General features: G+C 53.2%; 2 protein-coding genes across 8 annotated transcripts in view; one reads left to right on the forward strand and one right to left on the reverse strand.

Moving 5' to 3' along the window:
• Window positions 1–4,217, forward strand: GALK1 (galactokinase 1). Of its 2 annotated transcripts, XM_085304508.1 has the most exons (7): window positions 8–245; window positions 448–567; window positions 1,301–1,436; window positions 1,912–2,093; window positions 2,320–2,470; window positions 2,642–2,804; window positions 4,017–4,217. In XM_085304508.1, the coding sequence occupies exons 1-7, from the start codon at window positions 149–151 to the stop codon at window positions 4,086–4,088; spliced, it is 921 nt and encodes a 306-aa protein (XP_085160634.1). In that variant the 5' UTR covers window positions 8–148; the 3' UTR covers window positions 4,089–4,217. The 2 variants fall into 2 exon arrangements, with proteins under 2 accessions (XP_085160635.1, XP_085160634.1); XM_085304509.1 differs by lacking the exon at window positions 4,017–4,217 and having other exon boundaries at window positions 1–245; window positions 2,575–2,805.
• A 303-nt stretch (window positions 4,218–4,520) lies between these two features.
• The window catches only part of ITGB4 (integrin subunit beta 4), a 33,408-nt gene continuing 10,067 nt past the window's right edge, over window positions 4,521–27,861 (reverse strand). For 3 of the 6 annotated variants that reach the window (XM_085304503.1, XM_085304504.1, XM_085304502.1), the window contains 30 exons: window positions 27,505–27,672; window positions 26,881–26,957; window positions 26,497–26,708; window positions 25,847–25,950; window positions 25,586–25,684; window positions 24,290–24,416; window positions 24,012–24,131; window positions 23,442–23,548; window positions 22,911–22,944; window positions 22,259–22,447; window positions 21,625–21,728; window positions 20,929–20,987; window positions 20,260–20,283; window positions 19,920–20,068; window positions 19,661–19,840; window positions 18,937–19,085; window positions 18,432–18,636; window positions 17,238–17,389; window positions 16,600–16,780; window positions 15,921–16,058; window positions 15,171–15,353; window positions 14,822–14,953; window positions 12,309–12,479; window positions 11,641–11,814; window positions 10,262–10,411; window positions 9,450–9,638; window positions 9,007–9,162; window positions 8,361–8,525; window positions 7,802–7,918; window positions 4,521–7,166 (listed from right to left, as the gene is read on the reverse strand). In XM_085304503.1, coding sequence (XP_085160629.1) covers window positions 7,024–7,166; window positions 7,802–7,918; window positions 8,361–8,525; window positions 9,007–9,162; window positions 9,450–9,638; window positions 10,262–10,411; window positions 11,641–11,814; window positions 12,309–12,479; window positions 14,822–14,953; window positions 15,171–15,353; window positions 15,921–16,058; window positions 16,600–16,780; window positions 17,238–17,389; window positions 18,432–18,636; window positions 18,937–19,085; window positions 19,661–19,840; window positions 19,920–20,068; window positions 20,260–20,283; window positions 20,929–20,987; window positions 21,625–21,728; window positions 22,259–22,447; window positions 22,911–22,944; window positions 23,442–23,548; window positions 24,012–24,131; window positions 24,290–24,416; window positions 25,586–25,684; window positions 25,847–25,950; window positions 26,497–26,708; window positions 26,881–26,957; window positions 27,505–27,672 — 4,158 coding nt within the window. In that variant the 3' untranslated portion in view covers window positions 4,521–7,023. Of the gene's footprint in view, window positions 7,167–7,801; window positions 7,919–8,360; window positions 8,526–9,006; window positions 9,163–9,449; window positions 9,639–10,261; window positions 10,412–11,640; window positions 11,815–12,308; window positions 12,480–13,412; window positions 13,614–14,821; window positions 14,954–15,170; window positions 15,354–15,920; window positions 16,059–16,599; window positions 16,781–17,237; window positions 17,390–18,431; window positions 18,637–18,936; window positions 19,086–19,660; window positions 19,841–19,919; window positions 20,069–20,259; window positions 20,284–20,928; window positions 20,988–21,624; window positions 21,729–22,258; window positions 22,448–22,910; window positions 22,945–23,441; window positions 23,549–24,011; window positions 24,132–24,289; window positions 24,417–25,585; window positions 25,685–25,846; window positions 25,951–26,496; window positions 26,709–26,880; window positions 26,958–27,504; window positions 27,673–27,861 lie in introns of those variants that run through there. The other 3 variants (XM_085304507.1, XM_085304505.1, XM_085304506.1) reach the window with 3 other exon arrangements.

The following is a 27,861-nucleotide window of genomic DNA, read 5'->3' on the forward strand; positions in this document are numbered from 1 at the left end:
GCTGGCACTTGTCCCTGCACTGCCGTGGGGCTGAGCCCACCTTGCCCCCCGCCAGGCCCTGCAGCTGGGGACCGTGCTGGTGGGGTCGCCCACGCAGGACGGCGTCGTCTCCATCCTCACCACCGCGGAGGGGGCGGACGAGCCCAGGATGGTGCGGTTCCCGGTGCCGAGCCACGGCAGCCCCCTGAGCCCGGGCCAGCCTCGCTGGGCCAATTACGTCAAGGGGGTGATCCAGCACTACCGGGGTAAGGCCTCGGCCGCTCCGGGGGCCGCGCGGGATGGTCGGGAGCCCCCGTCGCGCGGGACGGGCGGCGCAGGGCGCAACGCTCTCGGCGCGGGGCCCTTTGCGCCCTGGTGCAATCCTGCAGCTGCTGCAGCAGGAGAAATGAGGCGGGAGAAATAGGAATCACGAGCTCAGGGCCTCGCTCCTCCTCTCCGCTCCCGCAGCTGGGCCCCTGCCAGGCTTCAACGCTGTGATAGCCAGCGACGTCCCCCTCGGCGGCGGCCTCTCCAGCTCGGCCTCTCTGGAAGTAGCCACGTACACCTTCCTCCAGCAGCTCTGCCCAGGTAACGCGGCAGCCGCCCCGGCCCCCCTCGCTCTGTACACCTCCGTTCCCAGGTCAGAGCGCGGGGCGCCTGGAGCGAGCTCCTCGGGTAACACCGCTGCCTGGGCGGGCTGCAACCTCCTGCCGGAGCCGGAGCTGGTGCAGGGGTGGCTGCAGGGGCTCCTCCAGCTCCCCAGTCCGGGGCCCTGACCCTGGGTGTGTCTGGAAAGCCCCAGGACAGCTCCTCAGTCCAGCTGGGGGGATGAGAGCCGTCTTTTTCCCCTGCTCTGTCACTGAAAACAGAAAGGGATTGCCCAAGATTGCACCTGAGACGGCGTTGAATTCTTCCATCCAGCCCGGATGCCGTGCGCTGGTGCAGATGTAAGCAGGGACCGGATTTCACCCTCTGTCCAGCTGGTGCTTTAATGGAGCCCCGTTCTGAGGTCGCGTGTGCTGTGCTCAGCATCACCCAGGCTGCAATTTCCCTGTATCTCACAGACCTGAAAATCCTAGAGAGAGAGAGAGAAGCGAGAGCCGCACAGCTCAGAGGGGACAGCACAGCTGCCTGCCGCCTCTCGGGGCTGCCAGCTCCTTGCGGCTGCTCCGCTGGGCCTCCTCACCCAGTGGCTGCTTTGCACCCTCTTTGGTGGACAGCCACGAGAAGGAGCCTTCGCTTTTGCGCTTGTTCCCCCTGCTCCAGGGCGAGGGGTGAACGTCCTGATGCTGCTAACCTGGATCTCTCCTGTCTGGCACAGATGACGGCAATTTAGAGGCCAAGGCGCTGGCATGCCAGAAAGCTGAGCACACTTTTGCTGGCATGCCCTGCGGGATCATGGACCAGTTCATATCCGTGATGGGCAAGGAAGGCCACGCGCTGCTCATCGACTGCAGGTTAGGACCGAGCCCCGAGTGTGCTGCACTAAGGAACCCTCCTTGGGCACTTGCCTGTGAGCATCTTAACTAACATTTGGGACCCACCGTCTCTTAGCTGTGAAGTAAACGTAGCTCCAGGAGTGCAGAGAGAGTTTAACCCTGCATCAAAGTCAAAATCTTATCACAGGGTTGGGACTAGGCCTAGATGTCCTGATTCCTCCTTGCGCATTCTCTAAATGACAGTCTGCACGTGGCTGGGCTGGCCTTCCTGCAAAGTCTTTACGGTCTAATATGGGATTAATAATTGGAAAAGAGATATGGTCAAGCAAAACCCCAAATCACGTGGACTTTGCCGCTGCAGAGGCACCAGCTGCCTACCATGTGCCAGCCCAGCTCGCAGCAGGAGGCTGCACCATGGCCTCACCCAGGTAGCTGGAGAAAGCAGGGGAAACGCACCGTCTCGCACACGCAGCCCACTGCGCTCTCCGTCCAGGTCCCTGGAGACCGTCCTGGTACCACTGACCGACGCCAGCTTGGCTGTCCTCATCACCAACTCCAACGTGCGGCACACGCTGACGGGAAGCGAGTACCCGAGCCGCCGGCGTCAGTGCGAGGAGGCTGCTGCAGCGCTGGGCAAAGCCAGCCTCCGGGATGCCACTATGGCTGAGCTGGAAGGTGGGTCTGGGCTCTCTCTCTGGGCTTTGGCCACTCCTTGGAGAAGCAGGAGCTGGTGTCCCAAGGTGTGGGGTGAGACCACAGCACAGTGCCCAGAGATGGGGTGGGCAAATGTGTGCCCTGGCAACAGGAGTGTGATGCTGCTGGAAGTGAGTGGAGAAGCTGGATGGGGCCATGTCCCATGGACCTGAGTAGCTTCACTGCAGACACCTACATGTCTCTGCAGCGGCCAAGGACCGGCTGAGTGAGGAGATTTACCGGCGAGCCAGGCACGTCATTGGGGAAATCGAGCGCACGGCCCAGGCAGCGCAAGCGCTCCAGGCCAGGGACTACCAGACGTTTGGGAGGCTGATGGTGGAGAGTCACAACTCCCTCAGGTGAGGAGGTGCCAGCCCCTTGGCCAGGCCAGGCTGCATCAGGGGCATGGGGATCAGGTCACTGTGGCATTTGACTTGTCCTTGCCCTGCGACGTGACACCTAGGAGCCCGAATGGGGCAGCCAGAGCAATACCCCATCCGACATCAGGACTGGAAGTCTCATCTCTCCAGGGATGACTACGAAGTCAGCTGCCCGGAGCTGGACGAGCTGGTAGCAGCGGCCCTGGAGGTCGATGGGGTTTACGGCAGCAGGATGACAGGGGGAGGCTTCGGTGGCTGCACCGTGACTCTGCTGGAGGCCAGGGCTGCAGAGAGGGCCCAGGAGCACATCAAGGTAGGCAAGAGCCTGTTGCCCTCCGGCTGCTGCAGCCCTCCCGCTTGGCCTCCTCCTAACACGGAGCTCCAGTTCTTAGTGAGACCAGACGGGAAACAGGCTCGCAGCAGGACAAGTGCCCCATCCGGCGATGAGCGGGGATATCGCCAAGTTTGCTGAGGGTACTAAGCTCTTTCAGGCCATTAAACACTGCACTAGTGGCAGAGACCTGCAGAAGGACCTAACTCGGCTGAGGACGTGAGCACAAAGGCATCAGGGGAGCTTCAGTGGAGCTAGGGAAAAATAATGCAAGCCCAGCGTTTGCAGTGCTGAACTCAGCGCTGGCACTTACAGCTCGGGAAGGATCTTAGCGCTGTCCTCAAAGGTCCCTGGAAAGCGGCAGCTCAGGGTGCACTAGTGACTCAAAAGGCCAGAAAAATTGGGGGGGGGGTGTCCTCAGGAGAGGGCTGCAAGCAAGGCAGAACCTCGTTTTGCTGCTGTGTGAAATGGGGGTGCACCCACCCATAGCGGAGTTAAAAAAAAAAAAAAAAAAAGGCGGGGGGGGCGGCAGGGGAAGGTAACGACCAAGGGGATGGAGCAGTTGCCCTACCAGGCGAGACTAAAAGGCCACTCTGGTTTGAGGAGAAGGCTGGGGGTGGGGAGGAGGGAGAAAACACATGACCAAGACTTACGAAATCACAGAGATAGTGGTGAAGGTGACTGTTCCTCAAATCCTCTGAAACCAAAACTCGTGATCGTGAGTTAGGAGACCTCTTAAAACCAGTAACAAAAGTGCTTCCCAGAGCCAGTAGCGACTTTCCTGCCATGACTGGATGCTGGGGCAGTGTTGGCAGGTCCAAAAGGGCTTTTTTTTAAAAAAATAAAAAATAAAAGAGCATGGAGAGCCTTAAAGGGCTACTGAGGGGCCTGTTTCGGGACGTATCTGTCTTAGAGCCCCGCTGATCCGATGAGACAGATGCAGGAGGTGTGTGAAGGGACACAGGGGCCAGGATTGCACTCCAAGAGCTTCGCTCGGGGCTGATGGTGGAGATGCTGCTGGGCTGCAGATGCACCACTGGACTGTGCAGTAGGGCGGTTCTTCCAGGCCTGTTTGGCAGGTCCTAGGTGCCAGCAGCCAGCCTGAACGCAGCCTCATGGCCTGGCTCCTTGTTGCACTGTGTTACAGACCTAGATTGCTAATGCTTAAAATTCCTTTTCTTTTCCCTCTCCTAGGAAAAATACAGTGGCACGGCAACCTTCTACATCACCAGACCTTCTGATGGGGCAAAGGTGCAGCCCCTCTAGAGAAACACCTACCTTTTCTGGGCTGGGATCATCTCTGAGGAAATCAAGGCAGCTGCTTTCCTTGCTCCACCAGGGAATCAATTTATGTCCACATCATCTGTCTAATAAAGACTAAACATTTGCACAGCAGTTCTGCCTCCTGCCCGAGCCACCTCAGCCCAGAACTGATACCAAAGTAACTTGGGAGCTTTCCTCAAAGGAGGTAACTCCAGTTCATGCTGGTGTAAGCAAGCACCTGCAGGGACATGGCATAGCAGTGCTTCCATGGAGCTGCAGTCACATGAGGGGACAGTGGTGGAGGAATGGCAGGTTCTGAATACTTGGCAGAAGGCCCTAATTGTGCATCTCCTTGTGGCACGTGTCCCTCATCTGCTGGTGCAGCTGGAGATATGAGGGGACCGGTGTTTTTTGGTAAAGAAAAAGGAACAGGCAGATTGTAGAGAAAAACATTTATTGAGTGCAATAGGAAGCCATCTGATCAAAGACCCGCTGTTAGAGCATTCTGCTGGCCCTCCATCGCAGAGGCTGAAGCACCAATGCCTCCTGATCAGATGAGAATTAAAAAGTGACGCTGTTTATCGCGACGCATCTGTTAAGTGCACAGCTGCCTTGCTTGTTTAGGGAGCGGGTGACATTACAGTCGGGAGCGGCAGCTGAGCTCTGCTCTATTCTCTTGGATAATAAAATAGTCTTTGGTTAATGCTTGGGAATGGGGCTCCCATTTGAGGCTGCAATCAGCGTGTTAGCTGGTACCACAGAGCACAGAGAAAGGGTCACGGTGCCTGAGTGCAGGAAGCATCGCACCAGCTGGAAATACTGCCAGGAGCAACAGGGAGGAGACAGGAGCCGAAAGGCGGTCAGAGTAATGCCAGTGGTACTTGTATGGGGAGCTAAGCACTTCGTGAAAGCCCAGTGAAAACACAGGTCTGCTGCTGCTGAAATATCTCAGTTGACCTAGCCTCATTTGCAGTTTCGGTGACTTCTGTGGACTTTGCTCACCGGTGTGCAGAGCTGGCTCAAACAGGCAGAAACCTTCCCATTGAAATGAACAGCCGTGAGGGGCAAGGGAGCCTTGATGCTGTCAGTGCTGGAAATTCTTCTGATTCCAAAAGAAAAACAAAGTCCAGAGTTGGATCCAACCAAGCAGGCGATGGGGCCAGGGAGACCAGCCAGCTGCAGTTTTGGTTGGAAGCTCTAGCCCGGAAAGGTGGCAGCTGCCGTTTCGGGCAGGATCCCTTAGCGGGAGGCTCCTTGCCTGCTCCTGTATAGTTGAAGCAATCCAGAGAAACTCGCTTTTCATTAAGACATGAGGGCCAATTGTACTCTGTTGGCAGAGGGTCAGCAGAAGCCAGGCATCTTGCCCAAAGCCAGGCAATGAGGCACAGCAAGGTCTTGGTTCAGCCCTGCACCCAGCACAGTCCAAGAGTGGCTAAAGCTAAGACCTGGAAGAAGGGCTGGGAGAGACGCGCTTGCTCAAAAGGACAAGCAAGACACTGCTGTTCCCAGTCTCACGCTCCCCTTGTGTTCACTGAGCAGTTCACAAAGCTCTTTTTTTGGACATTGCTGCTGGGCAAAAGTGCTTTTACAAGTTCTCTGTCCAAAATCTCATGTGCTCCAAGTCAGTCCTGTAAAAACATCCCACACACTAGTCCCATTTTCAGTACTTCGCCAAGCACCATTAACTGAGCCGTTCTCATCCCTTGCTTCCAAGCAGCTCTCAGCCTGTGCTGTGGGTGGAGAGAGCTGAGCTGATGGGTGCCGTGCACTCGGCAGGTATGTCCACTTGCAGCGGTCTGCTGTTGTCTCTGATGCTGGGGGGAATATCAAGGCCAAAGTGGAGCCCTCCAGCTCATCAACAGGCTTTCCATGAGGTTTAGAAGCCTTTGGATCAAGCCCTTTAACTGATTTCTTACAGTTATTAATGTTGCCACAGCTGCCACAGTCCCAATGTATCCTCAACATTCAGTGTAGGTCTCATCCACCTCCATTATTTTTAATAAAATAATAAAATACATTTTTATATTATATACTAGGAAAACTGTACAATATCATGCAAAAAAATGCATTAGAAGCCATTGTGAGTAATACTATACAAATCAAAGGCTATACTTTGCTAGTGTGGTACCAAATGTTAACAGCAAAGGGCAGACTCAAAAAGTGCAGTAAGAAAGCATAGGTTACCCCAAACCTCTGTCTTGCAGCTCTCATATAAAAAAAAAAAACAAACAAAAAAAAAAACAAAAAAACAAAACAAGTAACCAACTGTGGTGGACAGCCTTCCACCGCTGAAGTGACCAGGACACAGCAGGGGGACAGGAAACCCAAACTGCCGTGTGCCATGGGGGAAAGCTGGAAGCAAACACCAATCAAAGCCCAGAGCAACCCCACAGGAGACCCCAGGAGTGTGAAAATGGTCCAGGGAGCCTGGAGAAAAGATGAAAACTATGACCCTCTATAAATCAGAATGTATTTGAATGCAATCTGTTGGGATCCTCTCAATACCAAGGACCCATAAATAAATTGTTCTGTTCCACTTTTGGGGGGAGGTCAGAGCAACTGAGAGACCTGAAGTTTCTGCAGTAGCAGGTGTATTTGAGTGAGTGGGCATTAAGGGATGGTATTGGAGTGAGCAGTAATAACTCATGGAAGACCTCCCAGTGGAGGTTCTGCAGAAAAAAAAAATCTCAGGCTGCCCAGACAGGGGAGGAAGAGCCCTGAATGGTGAGTACACACCTGATGACCAGATGCGTAGAGCTTTGAGCACACTGGGCTCTAAAAGAAATGTCCAGACCTTGAAGTGCCATGGAAGGTCTCTTCCCACAGGAAGAGCTGTCCTGGCACCGTGGCAGAGCCTGGATGAACAGCCCTTGGATCATTCCACGAAGTCCTACTAGTCTGAACAGCACCGTCCTGCTTGCAGGTGGCCTCCCTTGTTTCAGGCCTCGTAGAACTGCCTCTCCATCTGTTTGGTGAGGGTCCCACTGGACATCACAGTCCGGCTCACAAACTCTTTGGTGACCTGTTTGGTGAGGGTGCTGCTGGCACTCTCCACTCGCTGGGTTGTCATAAGCATGCCGTCTGCAACAAGAGAAGCTCAGTGGTCGGGACACTGTGCCAAGTATTGAGTGGACTAGGTGAGACACAGGAGCATAGGGAATAGGGCTGGGAGGAAGCTAGGGCACTCGGCATCAGCTCTGCTTAATGATTAACGAGAGAGGTTTCTCCATAAATACCACTCTTGTTGACCGAGAACTTCCCAGTCAAGTGATTCAGTACTTTGCTATGGATGGATTTCTTAACATCTCCCAAACTCTCCTGGCTGCAGCGCAAGCCCATGACTCCTTGCACTCCAGGGGGACAACATGGGACGCTGTTATCCCTCTGTTATCATAATTCTCTGTTCTTTCTTCTCTGAAGAGATCTAACCTTGCAGGAAGAGCTATGGTTCGGTCAGTAGTAATAGCACCTGGGGGGCTCTGAAAACACAGGGTTCCCTCTGCAACATTGCTTCCAACCAGGCAGCACACAGAAACAACTGCAACCAGTTCTGGGGCCCGACAGGGACAGGGGGCTGGACCCTCTTCATCCGTCCCCATTGCATGGGCCGTCCCTCCCTGGCTTCCAGCTATGAGGTAAAAGCACCCTCCAGCCTTCATACAAGCAGAGGTAGCCCTTGTTCTCCAAGAGTTTCAAAGCAGACAGAAAGCCCTTACCTGCGAAGTGGGGATCCAGCGAGGAATGGCTGATGCTGGTTTTGGTGGTGTATTCAGTGGGGAAGTTGTACACTTCCTCTCTCAGGTACTGCTGCCCTCCAAATTGGGAGAAAGTGCCTGTGGAGAAAAGAAAGAGAAGAGTCAGCCAGGAGATAAGGAACTTCCAACATCGCAGCCCTGGACAACAAACACTTAACAGTCATGTCATGAGCCTGTCCGGCTAACATCAAAGCCAGGCTTGGGAGAAACTGGGAGGACTGAGGACCTGTGCAATGCAAGAAGCTGCCTCCAGTATGTGTACAACTATGCAAAAACCAGGAGATTTATAATAAATTAAACAGTGATGGGTTTTCACTGTCCTCCCTCATTCAATGCATCTTGCAGGACTGGGGCAGTTCTCACAAGGTACAACATTGTCTTCATTATGCAGATGGAAAACGAAGTGCCTGCCAGAACTCAAAAGGGACTTTAAGCTTTCAGCTAATGACAGGAGTTGTGACCCAGCATTTGCTTGTTCTGTTTCTTTGCTTTGCACTTCCTCAGAGAAGTGATACTGTACCTCCATCTTGAGATTCGATAGTGATGATGCCCTCTCTCTCTGGCCCAAAGCCTTGGGTGGTCTTGGCTTGCACTTTGAACTTGTACGGGACATTCTCACTCAGCTGAGGCACAGTCAGGGTGGTTTCTGGGTTGTCTCCTTCAACATAAATATTCCTGGGCTCCCCTAAACCACACAGACATACCAGGGTTGAAGACAGGAGTGACAGTCCCCTCAAACACACTGCCCCAAGCTCTGGCTGGTGACTTGCCTTTCCCTAAGCTTTATGCCATCCACAGACCATACAATCACACCCAGCTCTGTTGTTAAAACAACCCTACTGCAGTATCAAGCTGATCCTCAGCAACCAGCTTCCACTGGGCTTAGACTATATTAGACCATGGCCCTTCCTCTTCCCATCACATCTGTTATACTACACCACGCAATAATGCAAGGCATCGAGGTCCAGCAGTTCCTGAAACTGGCATCAACCTCATATCTCCACTTTGTGTACCCTGTGTGAGCAGATAACATTGTTTCTGGAGCAAGTGGTCAGTGACTGTTATTTTAGTTTTGGTTCCAGCAAAAATGTGACGAGTTGCTGCCTTTGCTGTAGGTACCTAGTTCTCTACACGGGAAACGGGGCTTCCACAGCCTGGTACCATACCTCCTCCATGTAGCATCTCACAGGTGACCATGTAGCCCAGGATGGCCCCATTGGGCTTGCGCGGTCTCTCCCAGCTTAGCTGCAGTGAATCAGGGCTGAGGGCAGTGAAAACCAGAGGTCCGGGAGCACTGGGTGTACTCAGCGTGAACGGTGAACCTTCAAGTGCACAAACAAGAAGCTGATGTCATGGAAGGTGGAGAGGAGGAGCCTGGGTGGGGTCTGCATGCAGCGTTCATGTAATGAGCTGGGAGGGATCAGCTGTCTGCACAGCTAGTAGAAGGCTAGTTGGGGTGAGGGAGGAGGGAGATCCAATTTCCAAGTGAAAGGAAGGAAGGAGGAGCTCAGGATGTGGTAAGAGGAGAGAACACAGCAAGGCCCAGGATGGTACATAGCAGCAGAGATCAGTGCCACCCTCCTCTTTCCTTATCCCCTGTCTTCCTCACCTGGTACAGGGCTGAGTGGGCTCTGTGGATCCACCTGGGACTCTATGGTGATGACACCTTCTCTCTCAGGGCCCCAGCCTTCCTCGCTCTGAGCCTTCACCTTGAAGACATAGGAGTGGTTGGGCAGCAGGTCTTCCACCACCACTGAGTTCTGGCTGGGGTTGGGGATGGTGAGTCGGTGCACTTCTCCTGGGACATGGAGGGAAGAGGGAGGTCAGCACTATGTTTCAGGCACAAAGACAAAGCTGCTTTTGCCTAAACCCTACCCTAAACTGTCTGGAAAAACTGAAGTGGCATAAGCAATTAATCTGGGGCCTCTTCCTCAGCCATCTACATCACACCTTGCCACTACAACTGGTGGCATAGGCCCAGATAAGCTACAAAATAAGCTTGGGACAAACAATGGCTTCTTGAAAACATAGGGGGTTTCAAGAACTCCATTTTTACTAACATTGCCCCAAGTTTTATGTAAAAATAAAAGATTTTTATTCCACTCTTTCCTCCAGATTCACTATAATAAAAACAAACTTCAAATAAAACTATGTGGAGTGGTAGACAAAGAGCCCAACTTTTTTTTTTTTTTTTTTTTTGAGGAGAGGCGACCCCACAAGCAACTCCACAAAGCATCCCCCAGCAGAAAAGGAGAATGAGAGGTGTAGGGCAGTTGAGTCATTTCCTCAAGCTTATTCCAGAAGAGAAGCTGGGACCAGTTCCAAGAGATGTGGGACAGACTCTGCCATCAGAGATGCCCACCCCGACTGCCCAGCTCACTGGCCTGAGTGGGAACCTGCACCAGTTGCACGTTCACTGACCTCCGTTGAGGAGCTGGTATTGCACGCTGTACCCCTGCACCTCCTTCTCGCAGTGTGGCTCCTGCCAGCTCACCTTCAGAGAGGTGGGTCCCAGCGCGGAGAACACCAGGCGTGTGGGAGTGTCGGGGACACCCAGGGGCATCCTGGAATCTGAGGCAGAAAGGGACCGTCACAGCGTGGATTTGAGGGTGAGGGACTAAGGGGGCAGGGGGAGAAGAGGGAGCAGCACGCACAAGCGTGGGATGGTCCTGATGGTCTGGGGAGAACATGGCAAAATGTCCTCTCTGCAAATAAGCTAAGCTTTGCCTCCCCTTCTTCTATGATAGAGGCATCAGAGCAGGGGCCCAGGTGCTGTGCATGGCCCTTCTCACTCACCCTGAATACCCCATCCAGCTTGCTAAGCGCCTCATGGACATCTTCTGCTTGAGTGCAGCTCCTGGTCATGTGGGGAAGGGAGGAGTAGGGACTAGGGAGGGGTTTTACCCTGACCTGCTGGTGCAGAGAAAGGGAAGTAGGGTTATTCTGCCAGTGACTGGCATATGTACCCACTCCAGAAAGAGGGCACTTCTTGCAGGCAGATTTACAACCAACTCTCCTTGGCTTTCAAAGGGAGCTGTGAACCTCACTGAAGCTTACAAACTGGCCCCTTCTTCCTCACCTATCTCCAGAGCACCTTGCAGCAATGGATCCTGGTACCCGGTTCTCCTCCTTACCCTGCTGTGAGGCTTGGAAGGAGACTTAGGAGTACAGCTGGAGAAGACCAGCATCTCCAAGGATTGTTCAAGGGAATAGCAGCAGTCAGGACCAAAAGCAGGCACTTCTCAATTCTCCCCCCAACCCGCCCTCAGCTCAGCCCACTAGGATGCTGTGCTTCATGTCAAGCCCAGCAGCCTCCCAGGCAGATGAGGCTCAGGGGCAGGGAATTGGAGGCAATGTACAAACACAATTCCAGGCAGGATCTCAAGCCCCTAACTGACAGGGGCTTTGGCCAATGAGTTTGCAGAGGGACATCTCTTATAGAGCACATGTTCTCCCCAGCAGTCTTATGAAGGCCTGTAGGGGTAAGACTGAGAACAACAAGCTTGTTAGGAATGAAGAGGGCAGGGGACAATGAGTTGATGAGCTCGTTAGAGCACAATGGGAGCAGTGATGAGTGTTAATCAGCCCACAAGGGTTGAAACACAGCTGAAGTCACCTGTAAATGGAAAAGTGGTGTGATGGAGGCATAGCTTGGATCAGGAGGGAGATCAGTGCACCAAACAGCAAGCAATGGAGAGAGAGTTTGGGGAGAGCAATGGAAGGCAACAGCTCACAGGTGGCCGGTGCCTTGGCTGGTTATGGGATGCGTGGCCAAGATGAGACACTCGACAAAGCTGTACCTATGTACTTGCAAATCCCTGCGGACCCATCAGTCATGATTATAGAGTCCCGAAAGCCAGTGCTGGGATAGTAACCCTTCACCTTTGCCCTGCTCCTGAAACCCACATCCCGGGACAGTGGGATTGTCCTCCTAGCATCTTCATGGATGGGAGGGAGGAGTCTCCCTGGGTAATCTACAGGCCATCATCAGAGAGAGAGAGAGAGAGAGAGAGGAAAAAACATCATTGGAGACATCAGAGCAGGTTCAGCCAGTGCTGGCTCTTACACAGAGATAGCTTCCTTAAGCAGGAGGCTCTGTTCAGAGTTGAAGAGCCTTACTGCAACCTTCTCTCAATGCCAGCCTGATGTATACATGTGGAGCTGAAAAGTAACCATGCTGCTAGAGGGAGTAAGAGGCAAGGACTCGCGGTTTTCCCAGTGGCACTTTTCAGTGGGAGGATTAGGACGTAGCTCCCTTTCCTGAGTGCTCTGCACATGCGGTATGGAGCCTTTCCAAAGCTGTTTGGGAAGCAGGGTGGCCTTATCAAAGTACTTGCAAATCAGGGGTTGGGACATGACCTTGCAGATCTCTGGTTCATACTCCTTGTCCCAGAATGGTCTGCAAGGCAGGGATCTCAAGAGTCATGAAAGAGGAAGAGGGAGGCAGCCCCATCCCCTCAGTACTCACCATGCCTCATAAGCATTGTGGAGTAGTCTCTAGTCAGCGAGGAGCTCCCCATCACCCTGTGCTCTTGCTGCATGTGTGAGCTCAACTGATGGTAGTTTGTGTTTGTGGTCCTGGTCAGCGTGCCCCCACTGCCAGGGAAGGAGAAATCCATCCGGCCATTCAGCAAGTGCTCTGTGAAAGAGAGCACAGAGTGAGGAACATGACTGTGGACTGGGCTTTTAGTCCAGCCAGTGTCCATTGGGAGGAAGCAGGAGGCCTCAGGGGGCACACTGCCTTGGCTTCATCCCAGCTCCAGCCGCTCTGGAACATCATTTGGGAACACTAGATCTAGAACAAGCAACAATCATCCAGTGGTGAGGGGGAAGCAAACAGGTAAACAGAGACTTCACCCTACACCCAGCACCAGAGACACCCCCAGTGTCCAAGGTAACTCCAGACCTCGGCCTCGCTGGGGCACTGCCTTGTGGTTCTCACCATGTTCTCTCACATATCTCCTTTGATGCTAGCACAAGTTTATAATTTCAGGTTAAAAAAAGGTGGAAGAAGAAAAACAGCCCTTTATGGAGGCAGTTTCTCCAAATCTCACTCTGGATCCCATCTCAGCTGGACCTGAAAAGCAAAGTCTGCTCCACTGTTCCTGTACTTGAAAAATCCCCATCCCCTCCCAGCAGGCCAGAAGAGATCAACTACCCATGTGAGAATGATTTCTGTTTAACAGTCCAGCAGATATGCCCTGGAAGCTCAGGGCACTTAATTAAGGTGAGGAGCTGCGCCTTGGAGGTGGTAGTTAGCAGGTATCATCTGAGTTTGTTCCTGCCTTGAAGGTCCAGCTTTGTGCAGAAGCAACTTGCTAGCAGGCTCCCAAGTCCGTGCCGAGATGGGGGTTACCTTGACACTCTCATGAGCAGACAGATCATGGCAAGGCTTTGAAGCAAGGCTTTGAAGCAGACTCTACAGCACATCAACAGTGCATCATGCCAACATGAGGATGGGCACATAAGGAGGGGGAAGGGGACATGTTATGGGGCAGAATTCAGTTGCAGGCCCCTTGACTCAGAGCAGGACGAGACAGGACACTCAGTGCAGTAGGGAGCTGTCCTTCACCTGCTTGGGGCACAGGGGTCCCACTCCTCATCAGACTGCCAGTAGCCATGTCACTGTCCTCCTCACGGAGGAGACCCTCGGTGTCTGAGGAGAGGTGGCTGCTGCTGGAGAGGCGGGGAATGGTTTCAGGTGGGAGCCTCCAGGTGATGCGGCGAAGATCCAGATCTTCTCCCAACAACTGCACGTATTTCCACCGGGAGCCTTTTGGAACAATGTAAGCACTGGTGTTGGCACAATCTGCAGGGGACAGGTGGGCTACCCCACCACCTTCTTGCTGCTTGCTGGGGAGGGGAAGGGACAGCTGCCAGTGGGAATGACACCTGTTTACGGCCCATCTTGCCAAGCGCTGGCTGATGAATTAAAGCAGTGCAAAGATCACAGGACTGGAAAACGGAGGATGCAGGGAACATGACACGCATGGGGTTCCCTAACCCGATGGGCTGCATTCCAACCCTGTGTCCATCACAACGAAAAGCAAGTGTGGAAGTCCAAACACGTGCCTGCCCCTGTCATGAAGAGTATGCTACAATTGTCCTCCTCTTCTCAGGAGGGGTTTTCTCGCTCCACAAAGTGCACACAGAAGGGTTGTCTCAGATTCTCGGTGTTCCCATTGTCTCTGCTCTCTCCAAGGACCAGGGACTCACTCCTGGACCCAGTTTCTGGAGAACACCTCCAACCCCTCACCCAATAAAAACTCTTTGTATCCTCCTTACAAGCCCCGTCATTTCAATTACAGCCCTTCTTCCCCTTTCTTATATTCATTTCAAGCCTTCCTTGTTCCAGTACAGCAGACTAGGGAACCAGGCCTTTTCTGAGAGAGAAGGGGTGGAGGAAAGGTCAGGAGCTGAAGGGATCCCCTGCATCCAATTCATTGGCTGAAGCCTCCTCATCACTTGGCGAGACTGGGCAGGGTCCTGCTATAGGTGACTCTGCTTGAGCAGACGGGTTGGACTAGATGATCTTTAATGGTCCCTTCCAATCTCAGCCTTTCTGTGAGTCTATGAGTTCCTTCCTGTTGGCCTGGCAGAGCCCATAAACATCCCAAGGGACTCAAAGGTCTGTGTCTTACCAGGTCTTGTTTGCTGGCAGCATCTCTCATGGTACATTCAAACAGCAACAGCAGGAGAAAGAAAACAGGGAGGGCTATGGAAAACTTCTCTCCCACCTGTGCTGAGATTTCTTTGTCTCACAGCTAAGACAAGGAGATACTGGTCTTATTTACATTGTGACTAGTCAAGTGTTCCCGTGGATGCAGCTTCTGTGCTTTGGAAGAGCTGATCTCCAACATCTCCCTGCCTCGAGTCTCCCCATCTCTTGGGGAAGGAAAAGAACAACGAAGCTCATTGCTGAAAGCTGTTAAGGAAAATGCATGTTAAAAAAGACTCTTTGAAAGACCTGAAGCAACGTACCCGAGTCATCAGAGACACTGGGATGCTTGCTGCCAGCCGCAGACCGAAGTACATCTGTGCTATACATCAGGTAGCTGTCATAGTCCTCACCCCCTTCAGCATCAATGATGGGGACATCAGGGATGATGGGGACTGGAAGGGAAGTAAAAAGTGTCATTAGGCATGCAGCTTGAAACCACATAGGGCTCTGCCACACTCAGGCTGGTGGCTGGTCTTCAAGGCTCGGGAGGCCGACAGGTACAAGGGAGAGGGCAGGGCATGGAAAAGCAGCTGGGGTGATGGAGAACATTTCCCAGTATGGCTCCTCTTTCCCTTCCCTGTTCCCCACATAGGAAGGGCAGTAACTCACTGGACATCGGGCGCTTGGGCTGTGTAGCAAGGTTAATGGTGGCTTCTCTCTCAGGCCCCCAGCCAGCACCATTTCTAGCCTTCACCATGTAACGATATGGTTGGGACTCCCGCAGATTTTCTATCAACACCATACGTTTCTTTGGATCTTCAACCAGCACCTTCTTCATTGGTCCAATGGGTACTGCAAATATGGATACATATATTCTCCACAAGGTCGCAAGACAGAGAGAACCCCAGAGCACCCTTCTCTGAAACAAGAGCTTCACTGAGGCTTAGTGTCAGGACACAGCCTGGCTGTGGAACAAAGTGCAGAGAACTATTTGGGCTGTTCATGATAGCCATAACTGTCTCAGGGGAAATTCCCAAACTGAATACTGAAGTCAATCTACAGCAGAGTTTTCCTGCTGCTCATGTGCCAGCTGCTGTCACTAAATATCACTTTTCAGGCACCGTGGCCCTAGGTCTAGACTCATGGACTAAGGTGAGAAATAACACAAAATGCTACGAGAACACAGAATGAGAACTAAGAGTGCTCAGGGCTTTACAGGATTAAATCCCTAGTGATAATTTTCTGTACTCCCTCCATCTAAAAGCAACCTCTCCAAATTCCAGTTCTTGCAAGAAATATGCTTGGAGCCATTCTGGTTCTGCTGCAGCTTAGGACCAGCACAGCCCACGAAAACCACACTCCAGCCGCTCAAGCTGGATGAGCTGTCACAACTGACCCACTCAGCAAATGAGCTCTTACTGTTGTCCTCATTAACGAGTCCGTAACTGACTTCATAAGCTGTGATTTCTCCATTGGTTTCTGCAGGCTCAGCCCAGCTCAGCTGCGTCACGGTGGAGGACACAACATTGAAGGCCAGGCGGCCAGGCTCACTAGGAACTGGAAAGGCAAGAGCAGAGTCTGCATTAAAAGAAGCATGAGAGAGGGCTGGACAGCACTAGAAAAAGGGGAAGGGACGTGGTTAATGAGAGCAAGTTTGAACAAACTCAGTTTCTAGAGATTCCCAAAGCTGAAGGGCTTGGTCACAGGCAGAGCTCAGCAGCCCAGTCCCCTGGAGCGTGTTGCATACAGCTCCTCCAAAGCACAAAGCAGCTGCTTTGAGCCTGAGGAGCAGCCCAACTAACATCCAGCACAGGCACTTTGCACTGTAGAGGTAGCCACTGTACTGTCCACCAGCTGTTTATTTTCCACCAACTGCTCTGAAAAGCAGGCCATTGATCTTGCAGCCCATAGCCAGAGCACGCAGATGTCCAGACCTCCCATAATTACAGTGGGCATTACAGCAGGAGCACAGCAGCCACTCGGTGCCTGGCCCCTAGGCTGCCCAGCACTCAGGGCTGGAGCTCTTTACCCCCAGCTGTGTGTGCAGATTGCCAGATCACTTCTGCATGGAGAGGAAGTGGGGTGCAGAGTAGCTCACCGTCCTCCAGCGTGCGGCAGTGGACGATGTCAGAGTAGGCCCCTTCACCCATAGCGTTGTAGGCACAGACTTGCATCTCGTAATCACAGAAGGGGTAGAGGTTACTCAGCTCTGCCAACGGCGGTTTGACATCAAGGAGCCTGGCTTCTGATTCAGGGTCCCCTTGGATCCAGTATTTCACCTGATGAGACAAGAGAAAATCATGATTCCTTCAGATCCTTACCACAGTGGCAAAAATTCCCCGTCTTTTATTAGATGTGCTCTGGGGAAGGCAAGGTGTTGTGTGGGCCCTCGGAAACAGAGGGACAGACGCAGACTGAGCATTTCACACGACCTCCAGCTAGCACTGTCCAGTCTTCTCCCATACGGAGAGCAGATGTGATGCCTCTAACGTCTTCGCTAGAGCTTTGCCTGGTGGTAAGTGGTGGAAAGGGGGATGGACCCCCAAGAAAGTTTGCCTGCAAATCCTATATCCACTGAATGGTCCTCAGCGATAGAGGTGAACAAACAGCAGTGAACTTGCTCTCTCTTTGGGCCTCTTCTCTCTGCCTCTTCAGCATGAACAACTGTGTGTGTGTGGTGTGAAATACCCACAGGAAGGGGCCAGCACCCTCCTCTGGGATCTGTTCCTCCTTTACCTTGTACCCCTGAGGTTTCCCTGGAGGAGGAAACCAGCTGAAGCGGATTTTCCTGGAGCTGACAGCCTGGGCGTTGGGGTTGAGTGGGGCATTCAGGCGGCCTTTGGGAGACTGAGTAACCTGGCTCAGTGAGGGTACGCCATCTACCACCTCTACAGACACAAAGAGAAAAGGGCACAGGTCAGCGCAGGTCCCCCATGCAGAAGGAAGAGAGGGAAACCTGTCTCTCCCTCACCACTGTCTATCCATTACTGTTTGAACCTCTCAAAGCCTTCCTGAGGAGCAGAGCTCCATCGTAGTGAAGAAAAACGGAAGCACCTGAAGATGACATTCCCCAAGTCAGGCACAAGCTAGTACAAGAGTCCAGTACAGAATTACAAATCCTGCATTTCCCATCCTAATAACTGGCATCACTGCTTCTGCCCAGGTAGGAAAAAATGCAGCGAGCGGCGAGACAAAGCTCTGAAATCTTTAGCTCTGTCTGAATGTATTTCTTGATGCTTTACTAATGCTTCAACATCTTGACAAATCGCAATGGGCAGCTGTGACGAGCACAAGATGACCAGAGCCTTCTTGAGTTGCCCCGTTGCTTCTTTCAGAAATTCAGCAAGTCCATTTGAGAGCTACTGAGGAGCCTCTTTACCCCCAGTGTCTGCCCCAGGAAGCTCTTCTGATTGCTTCGGTGATGAGAGACTTCCTTTTATCCCCATACATTGCTGGTACCATGATAAATACTTTCATATTATCAACCCACTTGATGACAACTCTTACAGCTTTGAGGGTGCCTCTTGCATACCCTGTAGCCTGACTATCTATACAGCCACAGGAACTTCTACACACAGCCTCCAGCAAGGCCCAGCTCTCCTCCAAATTTGTACCTTTTTATTCAGGCCTTCAGGGAAAAGGATTGAAGACCCCAATCTATTTGCAACGTAGTTTATCCCGTATCTTCCCACCCACCGTCTATACACACTACTGCCTCTAGAGGGAAGCCCAAACCTACCAGTCAGAACTAGATGAACATCCTAATCTCTGTTTTGGGGGCGAGGTGCAGGACTGCAGCTGGGATCCACAGCATGCTCTGTGCGTCGCTCTGGCATGCCATGCCATGCCATGCCGACCCCACTCGTCCTGCCACCACGCCAGCCTGGCCTTGTGGGCACAGTTCTCTCTGGCTGCACCACCAGCCCCTACCTGGATCAGCAATGGTCACTGTGGCCTGGGAGTATTGGCCAATCTTGGCACCATTCTTTGGGTGGAGGAGGTCAATGGCAAACTGCTTGAGCTGGCGGTTGCGCAGGAGGGTGTCTATCTCTGTCAGCTCCAGCAATGGGACCTGCACCTCCTTCCAGGTCTCCCCAGGCTGAAAGACCAGGTCGCCCTCTGTAAAGACATAGTCCTGCGGGGGAAGAAACAGGAGTGTGATTATAGTCCACAGCATCCACAAGATGGTTTCCTATGAGCTTCCTCTCATCTGCTCATTCCCCCTCGCTTCCCAGTATTCTTGGTGGGATATCTTTGGTGGGAAGACTGAGCCCAGTATGCAAGGGCAGGAGGCAGAGCTGGAGAACATCTGCCCTTGTGCAAGGCTCAAAGCCTGAGATCACCCCTTTCTTACCCCTGTCCCCTTTCTGAGCCCGATTTAGTGTTTTTCTGCAGACCCAGTGTCACTTCCTTCCCAGCCCTCTGCACTCTTTACCCTGCCATCCTTGGCGGTGAGATCTCGGGTCCTGTATGTGACTTGGGACTTCCCGTCATCTATGATCTCCCGAACAACAGGGATCTTGGCCACCTTATCAAAGCGGCTGTGGGAATAGGTTGGCTGCAAGAAGGTGATGAGGCTGCTGACTGGAAGGGGCAAGAGAGAAGAAATGTATAAAGCAAATATTTGGAGTGAATACATCAAAAACAAGAAAATGTCCCTCCGTACAGTGTTCACATCACCCTTGGGTGCAAATTTTGTGTAAAAGATTGCTGCAGGGGCTGAAAACTTTGCCAGTCCTAGGCCTTGCTGCCTGTTCAGAATAACCAGATGGGAAACATAGACACAACACTGGGGACGTCCACCTACCCCCAGCAAAGGGTGCCAACATTATTCCAGCAAGCTGTGGGCTGGAGCAGTGGAGGGATATAGTCAACCCTGATTCAGCCTCTCCAGTTTTGGAATTGGTAACATCCACATCTGTAGGGCCACATGTTTGGGTCTCTGTCACCAGAGGTGATGACCCTTCCTTGGATGCTTTAAAAGATGCTCTAGTTCAGATGCAGGTAACTTAAGTTAAGAGTCACCAAGTAAGTTTCTGGCCTGTGATCTGGAAGAGCTCAAACACGCAGACTACGCCTTCCTTGGAAGGCATGTGAGTCTTTCTGGACACTGGGCACACAGTTGCCCTTTGTCTCATGCCACAGTTGCAGCCCTTCACCTTGTTCTTTGATGATGGTGATGTTGACGAGCCTGCGTCCAATCTCTGCAATGCCAGTGGGGACATCAATAGCCTCCACCTGCAGCTGTTTTTCATCATCATCATCCTCTCTGATGAAGAGTGGGACACGGACATCAACCAGCTCCACAGCCTCCTGGAACTCCACCATTCCATGAGCATCTGGGGGTAAGGGGCAATGATGAGAGGTGGCAGATGCCCCCTGCCCAGCCAGGAGGCAGCACTGGGGTCTATTCCCTACCTTGGTCTGAGGTCACAGTGTAATAGCCCGGCGACACCTTCAGGTCATTGAAAGCCTCATGGGAAACATGCTTTTCCGTCACTTTGATGATCTCTGACTTGGCTGACCGAGGAGCAGTGAGCACAGTGTCCACAATTGTGTGGTCCTGCCTGTGACCAGTATGAAGAGAAAACGAGGTAGATGCTGAGACCAGGTTTGCTTGTCTCATGTTGCTGTGGAGCAGCAGCTAGAGGGATTAGTGAGGGAGTGGGACATTCAACCACCCTGCACACCTGTGAGTGCAGATACTCCTGCCAAAGACAGAGAAGGGGCAAAAAAGTGGGTTGCAAGATCCACTTACCTTTTCCCAGAATTGGGCTGTACCCTGTGGAAGAAAAGAAACCAGAGTGACTAAAGCATTTGGGGAGTCAAAGCTCTGCATGAATCACAGCCGTTTGCAGGTCTGAGCCATGGCAGCCTCTCCGCAGGCTCCTCCGCAGGCCCAGTGCCAACCTGTCTACCAGGACCCATGGCCCCATCACATGTTCTCACATGTCTGGCTGCTCCCTTTGGGCCTGGGTTTCTCAATGAAATAAGAAGCATGCCCAGAGGGGAGATCACGTCTGCTCAGAGCCATGGAGAGTGGATAATACACCCTGCAGAGTGCTGACATCTCTGGACTCCATCCTGCACCAAGCATGCACAGGACTGAAGCCTTTGGAGGCAGTGGGAATTTTCCTATTGAGCACCATGGGATCAGGATACGTCCCTGCCCGAGCAAGTCTTAGGTACATAGTCAGAAGCAGCAGAGATCACTTTCAAAGGTGAGCTAGCCTTGCTCTGCAGATCTCTGCACAGGTGAAGAAATCTCAGCACCCCACCAGGCTCATGCTTGTGGCAGGGAATGGCTCACAGACCCCACTACCTTCCAGCAGCACATCCACACCCCGGCCCTCCCCTGCGCTGCCCCGTCAGAAGAGCCCCTAGGGCAACTCAACCTGCACGCAAGGTCTCCTCCCCAGTTACTCACCTGAACTTGGTCTGCTGAACCCTGTGGCAGCCAGGAATGTGCTTGTAAATGTCATGCAGCTGCAAGGAGCAAGAGGGACGTTTGTAACAGAAAACCAGCACCCTGAGGCATAGGGTCAGCAAGCAGATATGGCTGCCACCAAACTAAGCATCCCACCTGCCATCCCCAGGCCCTTCCTCTTGCCCTTCCACACCAGGCAGAGGGGACCACACAGTTTCCTCACTCCTGCTGCAGTCCCTGCAATGGAGCTGGCAGCCTCTAAGCCCAGAGAGCTTGACAACTGGACCTCCAAGGTCTGGGAGTGCCAACCCAGGCTACGCAGCAGAGACGGGATACTTCAGGATGTCCAGCTCCACTGTCAGTGTGGCAAGAGACCACACTGGGAACTGAAGCCAAACAGGAGCTCCAGGGCATAGGCCCTTAAGCTGTGGTTCATTGCAAGCCTTCTCAGCAGCACGATGCTTTGATAATTCTCACAGTCATGATTTTAAGATTTGTGCCTTTCATAGGGAAATTCTGCTTTCATTAGGAAATAGAAAGAATTGCTTCTTCACTGCAAGAGCTTTTTAAGTTTCCAGGGCAGAGGAGTTCCACTTTCCCCAGTGTCACAGACAAAGACGAACACCTCAGCATGGCTGTAACCCATTCCCATCCTTCAGCCCAGGAGCAAACCCTGCCATGTGCTCAGGCCCTTACATTCTCCTCCACTTCTTTACGCAGTTGTTCACATTCCCGGCTATCTGGCTTCAAAAGATTCTGCGTGAAAAGCCGGGTCAGCCTCAGAGACAGCCCATAGGGAACTGCAAAAAGAAATTATCTGATTAGACTTCTTCTTTCTTGGTGACAGAAATAACCTAATCAAAAGCACAGGGACATAAATGATGCTGGGTGTCCAGATTCTTTATCCCTAGCACCCAAACCCCATGTAGCACCCGCAAAGAAAATCCTCTGAGACCTGAATGCTTACTAGGATGCTCTGTGTACAATCCACCCAGGAGCCTGTGAAGGATGCTGTGTCCAGTGGTTGCTCTGGACTGATGAGGAAGTGCAATCTAGGCTGGATCAGCTGAGCTAGTGAGACCTCAGACACATGCTAGGAACATCTGCCACCAGATCAGGCTGTCAGGGTAGCTCCAAAGCTATCCACAACTCCTGTGACAGGCCTGGACTCAGGAATGTGCTGCTCAACTGTCCCCTGGGATGGAAGCAGATAAAGGAACAAGCCACCTTGTAATGGGCTTGGAGGTGATACTATGGCTGGTGGAGGCAGAAGGCAACCACAAAGGATTCCTGTCTCTTACGGCCCCTGTTTCTCTGATATGGCACTTACTGAGCTCTTTGGGGTTGGTGGCAGCAAGGGAGGTGAAGCCCTGCTTGTGAACATTGTTGTTGATCTTCCAGCGGACAGTATCTCGGCCCTTGAGGGACCCACTGCGCACCATGGGAGTATCCAGGTGGTCAGAGGACATGAGGCTCTGGCGAAGCATGTAGTGGTCCTCCTTGAAGCCAACAGTGCGTCCTGCAGAGACCGCAGGGACAGGATCAGAGACTAGACAAACTGGGACAACTTGAGCCACCGATTCCTGAGACCTGGGACTTTGCCCTGGAGAATCTTTCATGTTTCCGCCAAGCTGAGGGTGTTGGGAGCGGCCTGGAGTTGACTGGCCAGTGGAGAGGACATGAGGTGTTCACAAGCACAGAGAGCAGGTCACCCCAGCTGGGCATTAGGAAAGACACAGGGTAGGAGAGCACTAGGGCAGGAGTCCCCTGCGGGCACACATGGGGCATGCGGCAGGGATACAGGGCAGGAATGTAAAGGGCTGCTTGGCTAAGAATCTCTATCAGGGACTTTCCCCTGCTTGTTGTCCCTGGCCTGCAGGAAGTTACTGTGCCCAGGGAGGAGGAGAGATGCTCATTCTAGTACGCCCAGGAGGGCAGCGAACCCCTCACGTCCTTTTCCCCCCAGTTCAAAGAGACGGTACCTCGTGCACAGCAGGGAAGCAGGGCCAGGCAAGCCTAGAAAACAAATGACCAAATGCACATTCACTGTGTGGCCAAAAGCAAACAAACATGTCTCCATGATTTTGGCTATACATCACTTTAGCTGGGGAAATCACATTGCAATTCATACAAGCAACAGGAGAGGTGTTGAGTACCAGTGGGACCCAGCTACTAATAATGTGGTCTTGCTAGAGGCTGAGTAGACTATGGAAATTTGTCACATTCTTGCCTTTATCTGGTTCTTCCTGAAGCCTCTGGCAAAATTCCCACCAATTTCAATAGGCACTGGCTCTTCTATTCTCTACCAACATATAATGTTTTCTGTTTGTCCCCACCAACTTTCCCAGCTGGTCAGGAAAGAAAGGCAGAAAAGCTTTTTTTCTGGCATATTCTCAAAGCTGTTCAGTAGGAGAGAGACCTGAACGACAACTTTTCAAGAGCAAAGGATTGTTTTCAGTTTGTTTTTTTGCCCCCTCCCCGGTGCAGGGAGGCAGCCGGGCTGAGGAACTCACCTTGCAGCAGGCGCAGAACTTCCAGCAGAGCAACAGCAGCAATCCCAGGAGCAGGATCAGGAAAATAAGCAGTGGGATGAGCCACAGAAAGCTTCCCGGAGGGCACTCTGTAACCGACAGCAATGCACCCATCATGATTTAGGGGCATCAAAACCCTGTGTTGAGTGTGCAGGGTGCAAAAGGAGGGAAGGGAGGGAGGCATGGACAGACAGGAGAGGCTGGATCGCAGCTCTTTTAGGGACGGAGCAACCAAGTTCAGCCTAGGAATTGCAGTGCTCACACAGAAAAATGCTACCCATGGAGATGTCTCCTCCCAACTCTTTGCTCACACTTGTTCTTCCCAAGGGGCTATTCTGCATCTTGCATCTTTCCCTGCCAGTGCTGGCAGTGAAAAGGCACTGATTTCCAAAGGTCCTGAGCTCTGAGGGCTCTGTCCACCTCCTGGCATTCTTATGAGATCCAAGTGTAACCCAGCACACAGCAAAGCGGGGAGAAGAGGTGTTGTGTGCGAAGATGATAGCTAACCCAGCCTCCAGGCTGCACCTCCCCTCCTGCTGAGTCCCTGCTCACCTTTCTTCTTCTGCACCTGGACAGTGGTGTTGGGCAGGACACTGGGATCTCCCTCCAGGGTGTAGTGGTACGTGCAGTCATCCTCCTCATCCTGGAACGAGCAGTGTTCATTGGCCTCTTCTGCAAATGAAAAGACAGGGCACAACTGCCAGGCTGCAAGAGGATCCAGACCAGGAACCCAGCACTAAGCGTGAGGAGCTGATCCACCCACACACACACACACAGACAGAGCAAGGCTCGTCACACATGACTGCACAGAGCTCCAAGCCTCCTGGTACCTTTCTTCAGCTCTTCCACCATCTGGACCTGGAGATGGCAGGTGCTGCAGTTCCCTTTCATCTTGCCTGTTCCCCAGGCCTGGCACTGGACACAGTCCCGGATGCTCTCGCACATAGCCTGGAAACCCTGCAAGGAGACACGAGGTGGGATTGTTAGGAGAAAGGCCAAGGGGGAGCCAGGGAGAACATCTCCAAAAGGCAACAACGCCACGTCCTCATGCTTGTGACAGGGCAAGGAGAGAAGGGACTAACAGAGAGCAGGCAGCTAACACAGACAAGGGATTTGTAACCCAAGAGATAGACGGCCACAACTTCACTTCTTGCAGCCAGGTAAGGCTTTTCACGTTTATGGGGTAAGGTAAGCGTGGCTCCAGAAAGGCCCACTCAGCCTGGGGGCAGGTGGCTCCTCGTCTGGCTCAGAGGCGTCAGGAGGGGACTTACCAAGAGCGGGTCTGTACCTGCCGTGCGGCACTGCCAGCGAGAGGACGGGCGGGGGCCAAGCAGAGGTAAGTGCAATCTCCTTATTCATCTGCTTCGGAGGCACCAATGTCCTCCTGCAGAGCCACCCCACCAGCCCCAAGCTGCTGGAGCAGCCTTCTGTTCTCTGTCAGAGGGGTGATGAAATGGAGGTGGGGAGGAACTGGGAACCTGAATTCGTGTCTGAATTTTGGCTGCTGACTCCCACACCTCCCAAATCCAAATAACACACGTGCGAAAGAGAGTCAGTGCACCGGCCGCACAGCTCGGACCCAGCAGTTCAAGGTGTTTCGATCAGAGATGCTGAACCCTCACAATCCCTCCAAAATCTCTTACACTGACACGCTGTATTTGGGTGGCGGTTAGTTTTTCTACAAAGGTTTTCTATGGCCTAAAATATGACCAAGGTTACCTTCGTTCTCACTCATCCTGAGATTAGCACGTGTTTGTCAGTGGGGACACTGAGGCACTGGGCCATGAAGGGACTTTTTCAGTCCCATGAAAAAGCCGAAGGAGAAGCCAGGAGCCAAGGCTCAGACTTCTGCTCTGGTTGCTCTGATACAGACCCTTCACAAATGTCCAGGTAAACACAAATATACCTTAAACAATCATATGCCTTTAATACTGCTGGTGAACTGGAAGGCAAAGCAAGCCCAGGGCTGCAGAGTGGCTCCAGACAGAGCCCTTCCTGGTCACCAAAGCAGGATTTTGCTCCTGTTTGAGACGGCCTTTCATTTTTGCTTTATTTTTCTCCCTCCTGAGGTTCTCCATGTGACAGAGGAGTGATAAAACCAGGGGGTCCCTGGAGCTGAGCCTTACCAGGGAGTAGCTGATTTCACACATGGAGCTGGTGTACAGAGAAGCCATGTCGCAGATGCACCTGCCACATTCACACCTCCCGTGGTTATTGCAAATGCCCTGCGAGAGGAAAGTGTCAGTGTCTGAGAGCAACCACAGACACCCAAGGGCACTGGGAACGAGCACGCTGCTGGCCGCCAGCGGCCCTGAATCTCAGACCCTGGGACAGTTTGCTACAGTCCCACCTGGGGTGGTCTTCCCAAAGTCCGGGCTGGGACTCACCCCTCGGCTGTCAATGCAGGTGTCGTTGCTCGTGGGACACTCGCAGCCGGGGCCCTCCCAGCCGCTCTCACACACGCACGCGCCCTTGGAGCAACGGCCACGATCTGCAACGTAGAAGAAATCACCAAGGGACTCCCCACCCTGTGCCGCTCCCCCAGCCCCATCCATGGGCCACCTCAGCTCTCTCTCAATTTCCAGGGGTTGCAAAGGGCTGCCCTGAACCCAGGACTCAAATGGATCCTTGTATCCTGCTTTCCCAAGCATGGAGTCTCCACAGCTGTGCAGTGGGACACCGCTTGTTCCTGCCACCTCTGCACTGAGGGACACTCTGACCTGCCAGTGCCTGAAGCAGGAGAGGAACCGTGGCAATGTGGTGCAGGCAGGCCCATGGCTTGGAGCTGCACCCTCCTCAGAGTGACCCACAGCAGGGACACTCGTTATCTACCTGCCAGTGCCACAAACCTGTCACCATCACACCTCTCCAGCAGCCATCTCAGCTGCTGTGATGCCAACCCAGAGAGAGCTGCCACAACAAGGACTGCTCTTAGGGTGCTGGCAAGGACCCATGTTCCCTCTCCCCTAGCCCTGGCAGTTCCTGGAGGAGATGTGGTGGGGGCTGGGGCTAGGAGGCAGTGGGTGCCTGCTCTCACCATTGCAGAGGAAGCCGGAGGTGCGCGGGCACTGCAGGACGTCGTACTGGCAGAACTCGCCATCGAAGCGCAGGCTCAGATCTTCAGAGTAGCACTGGCACTTGCCACAGAGACATTCACCCCGGCCCGAGCACGGCTCCACGTCCCCAGGGCGGATGCAGGCCTCGTTGTTGAGGGACGAGGCTGGGGAGCAGTCGCACGCGTCCCCTCGCCTAACAGGGAGGAGGAGATGCTGGGAGAGGCAGGAGCAGGGCACAAAGCAGCAGGCTCCTGGCCTGATGCCTGCACACAGGTGGGATGTCCTTGGTGCGAGTATGTGTTACTCCGGGTGCCCAAAGACAGCAGGAACCACGAGGTGGGTACAGAGCTGGGCAAGGTTCTTACCAGCCTGCATGGCAGATGCACTGGCCACAAGCAAAGTCCCCGTTGAAGTTGCACTTGGGTGAACCAAACTCTCGTTGCTGTGAGGAGAGAGGAGATATTGCCAGCTCTGCTGTGGCCTTGGCACCCCCCATGCCATCTCGGGAGTGAGGGAGGCAGTCAAGGGAAAGGCTGTGAGTGTAAGACAGAGCTCTGCAGCAGGACATGCGCAGTCCTTCACAGGCTGCACGAAGGTCTCTGTGGCCAAGCTGAGACACTGCTCTGCAGGCAGCTGGGAACAATCAACTCATTCCGCTTGTGAGTGAGCCTCTCCAACAAGACATCTGGCAGATCTGCCTGCCACAGCATGAGCAGATGCAATTCTCACTCCAACACCCTCAGAGCAGGATGAGGGCCAGCAGCCCAGCACCCTCAGTGTGCCACCGACCACACTTACTTGGACATTCACAGCAGCAAGACCCACAACTCAAATCCCCCTGCTTTAAAAGCACAAAGCTTCTGTCACTGAACTAGAGGGACACAGATGTCAGCAAGGACCTGAGTGAGACCTGCACTGGCCAACACCTACCCACTCCCAGCTAGACAGGAAAAGCACTGGGATTCTCGGCAATGCTTAGCTCCCCATACCTCTTCGCAGGGACACACGTCACAGATGACAGAGGTTTGGACTTTGAGGCTGTCACTCAAAGATGTGGGTTTCACATGGATAACTCCCTGCCGGTCTTTCTCAGGAAGGTTGCAGACGTGTTGCCCACCGACATACTCAAGGGCCTTCACACGCATGTTGAACTTGCCCTGGAAAGGAAGGGACACGCAGGTGAGCCAGCTCTGCCCAAAGAGCCTGCTGGATGTAGCTCTGCTTGGCTGACCCTGTCACCGGCAAATGAACACCTGGGAAGGAGAGACACGGCACAGGCACGTAACAGCCGCACTGTGCCTTCCTCACCCTGCCCCGGCAAAACCACAGCAGAGCTCTGCACAGGG

This window comes from Rhea americana, unplaced genomic scaffold, assembly GCF_003343005.1.
Source record: "Rhea americana isolate MKP2758 unplaced genomic scaffold, rheAme1 scaffold_21, whole genome shotgun sequence".
Classification (NCBI taxonomy): Eukaryota; Metazoa; Chordata; class Aves; order Rheiformes; family Rheidae; genus Rhea; species Rhea americana.

Excerpts from the sequence above, each read along its gene's own strand:
- GALK1 (XM_085304508.1), top strand. The coding sequence starts at position 149 with ATGGTGCGGTTCCCGGTGCCGAGCCACGGCAGCCCCCTGAGCCCGGGC. Across the intron at positions 2,471-2,641 it reads GAGAGTCACAACTCCCTCAG|GGATGACTACGAAGTCAGCT; the intron begins GTGAGGAGGTGC and ends TCATCTCTCCAG. Across the intron at positions 2,805-4,016 it reads GGGCCCAGGAGCACATCAAG|GAAAAATACAGTGGCACGGC; the intron begins GTAGGCAAGAGC and ends TCCCTCTCCTAG.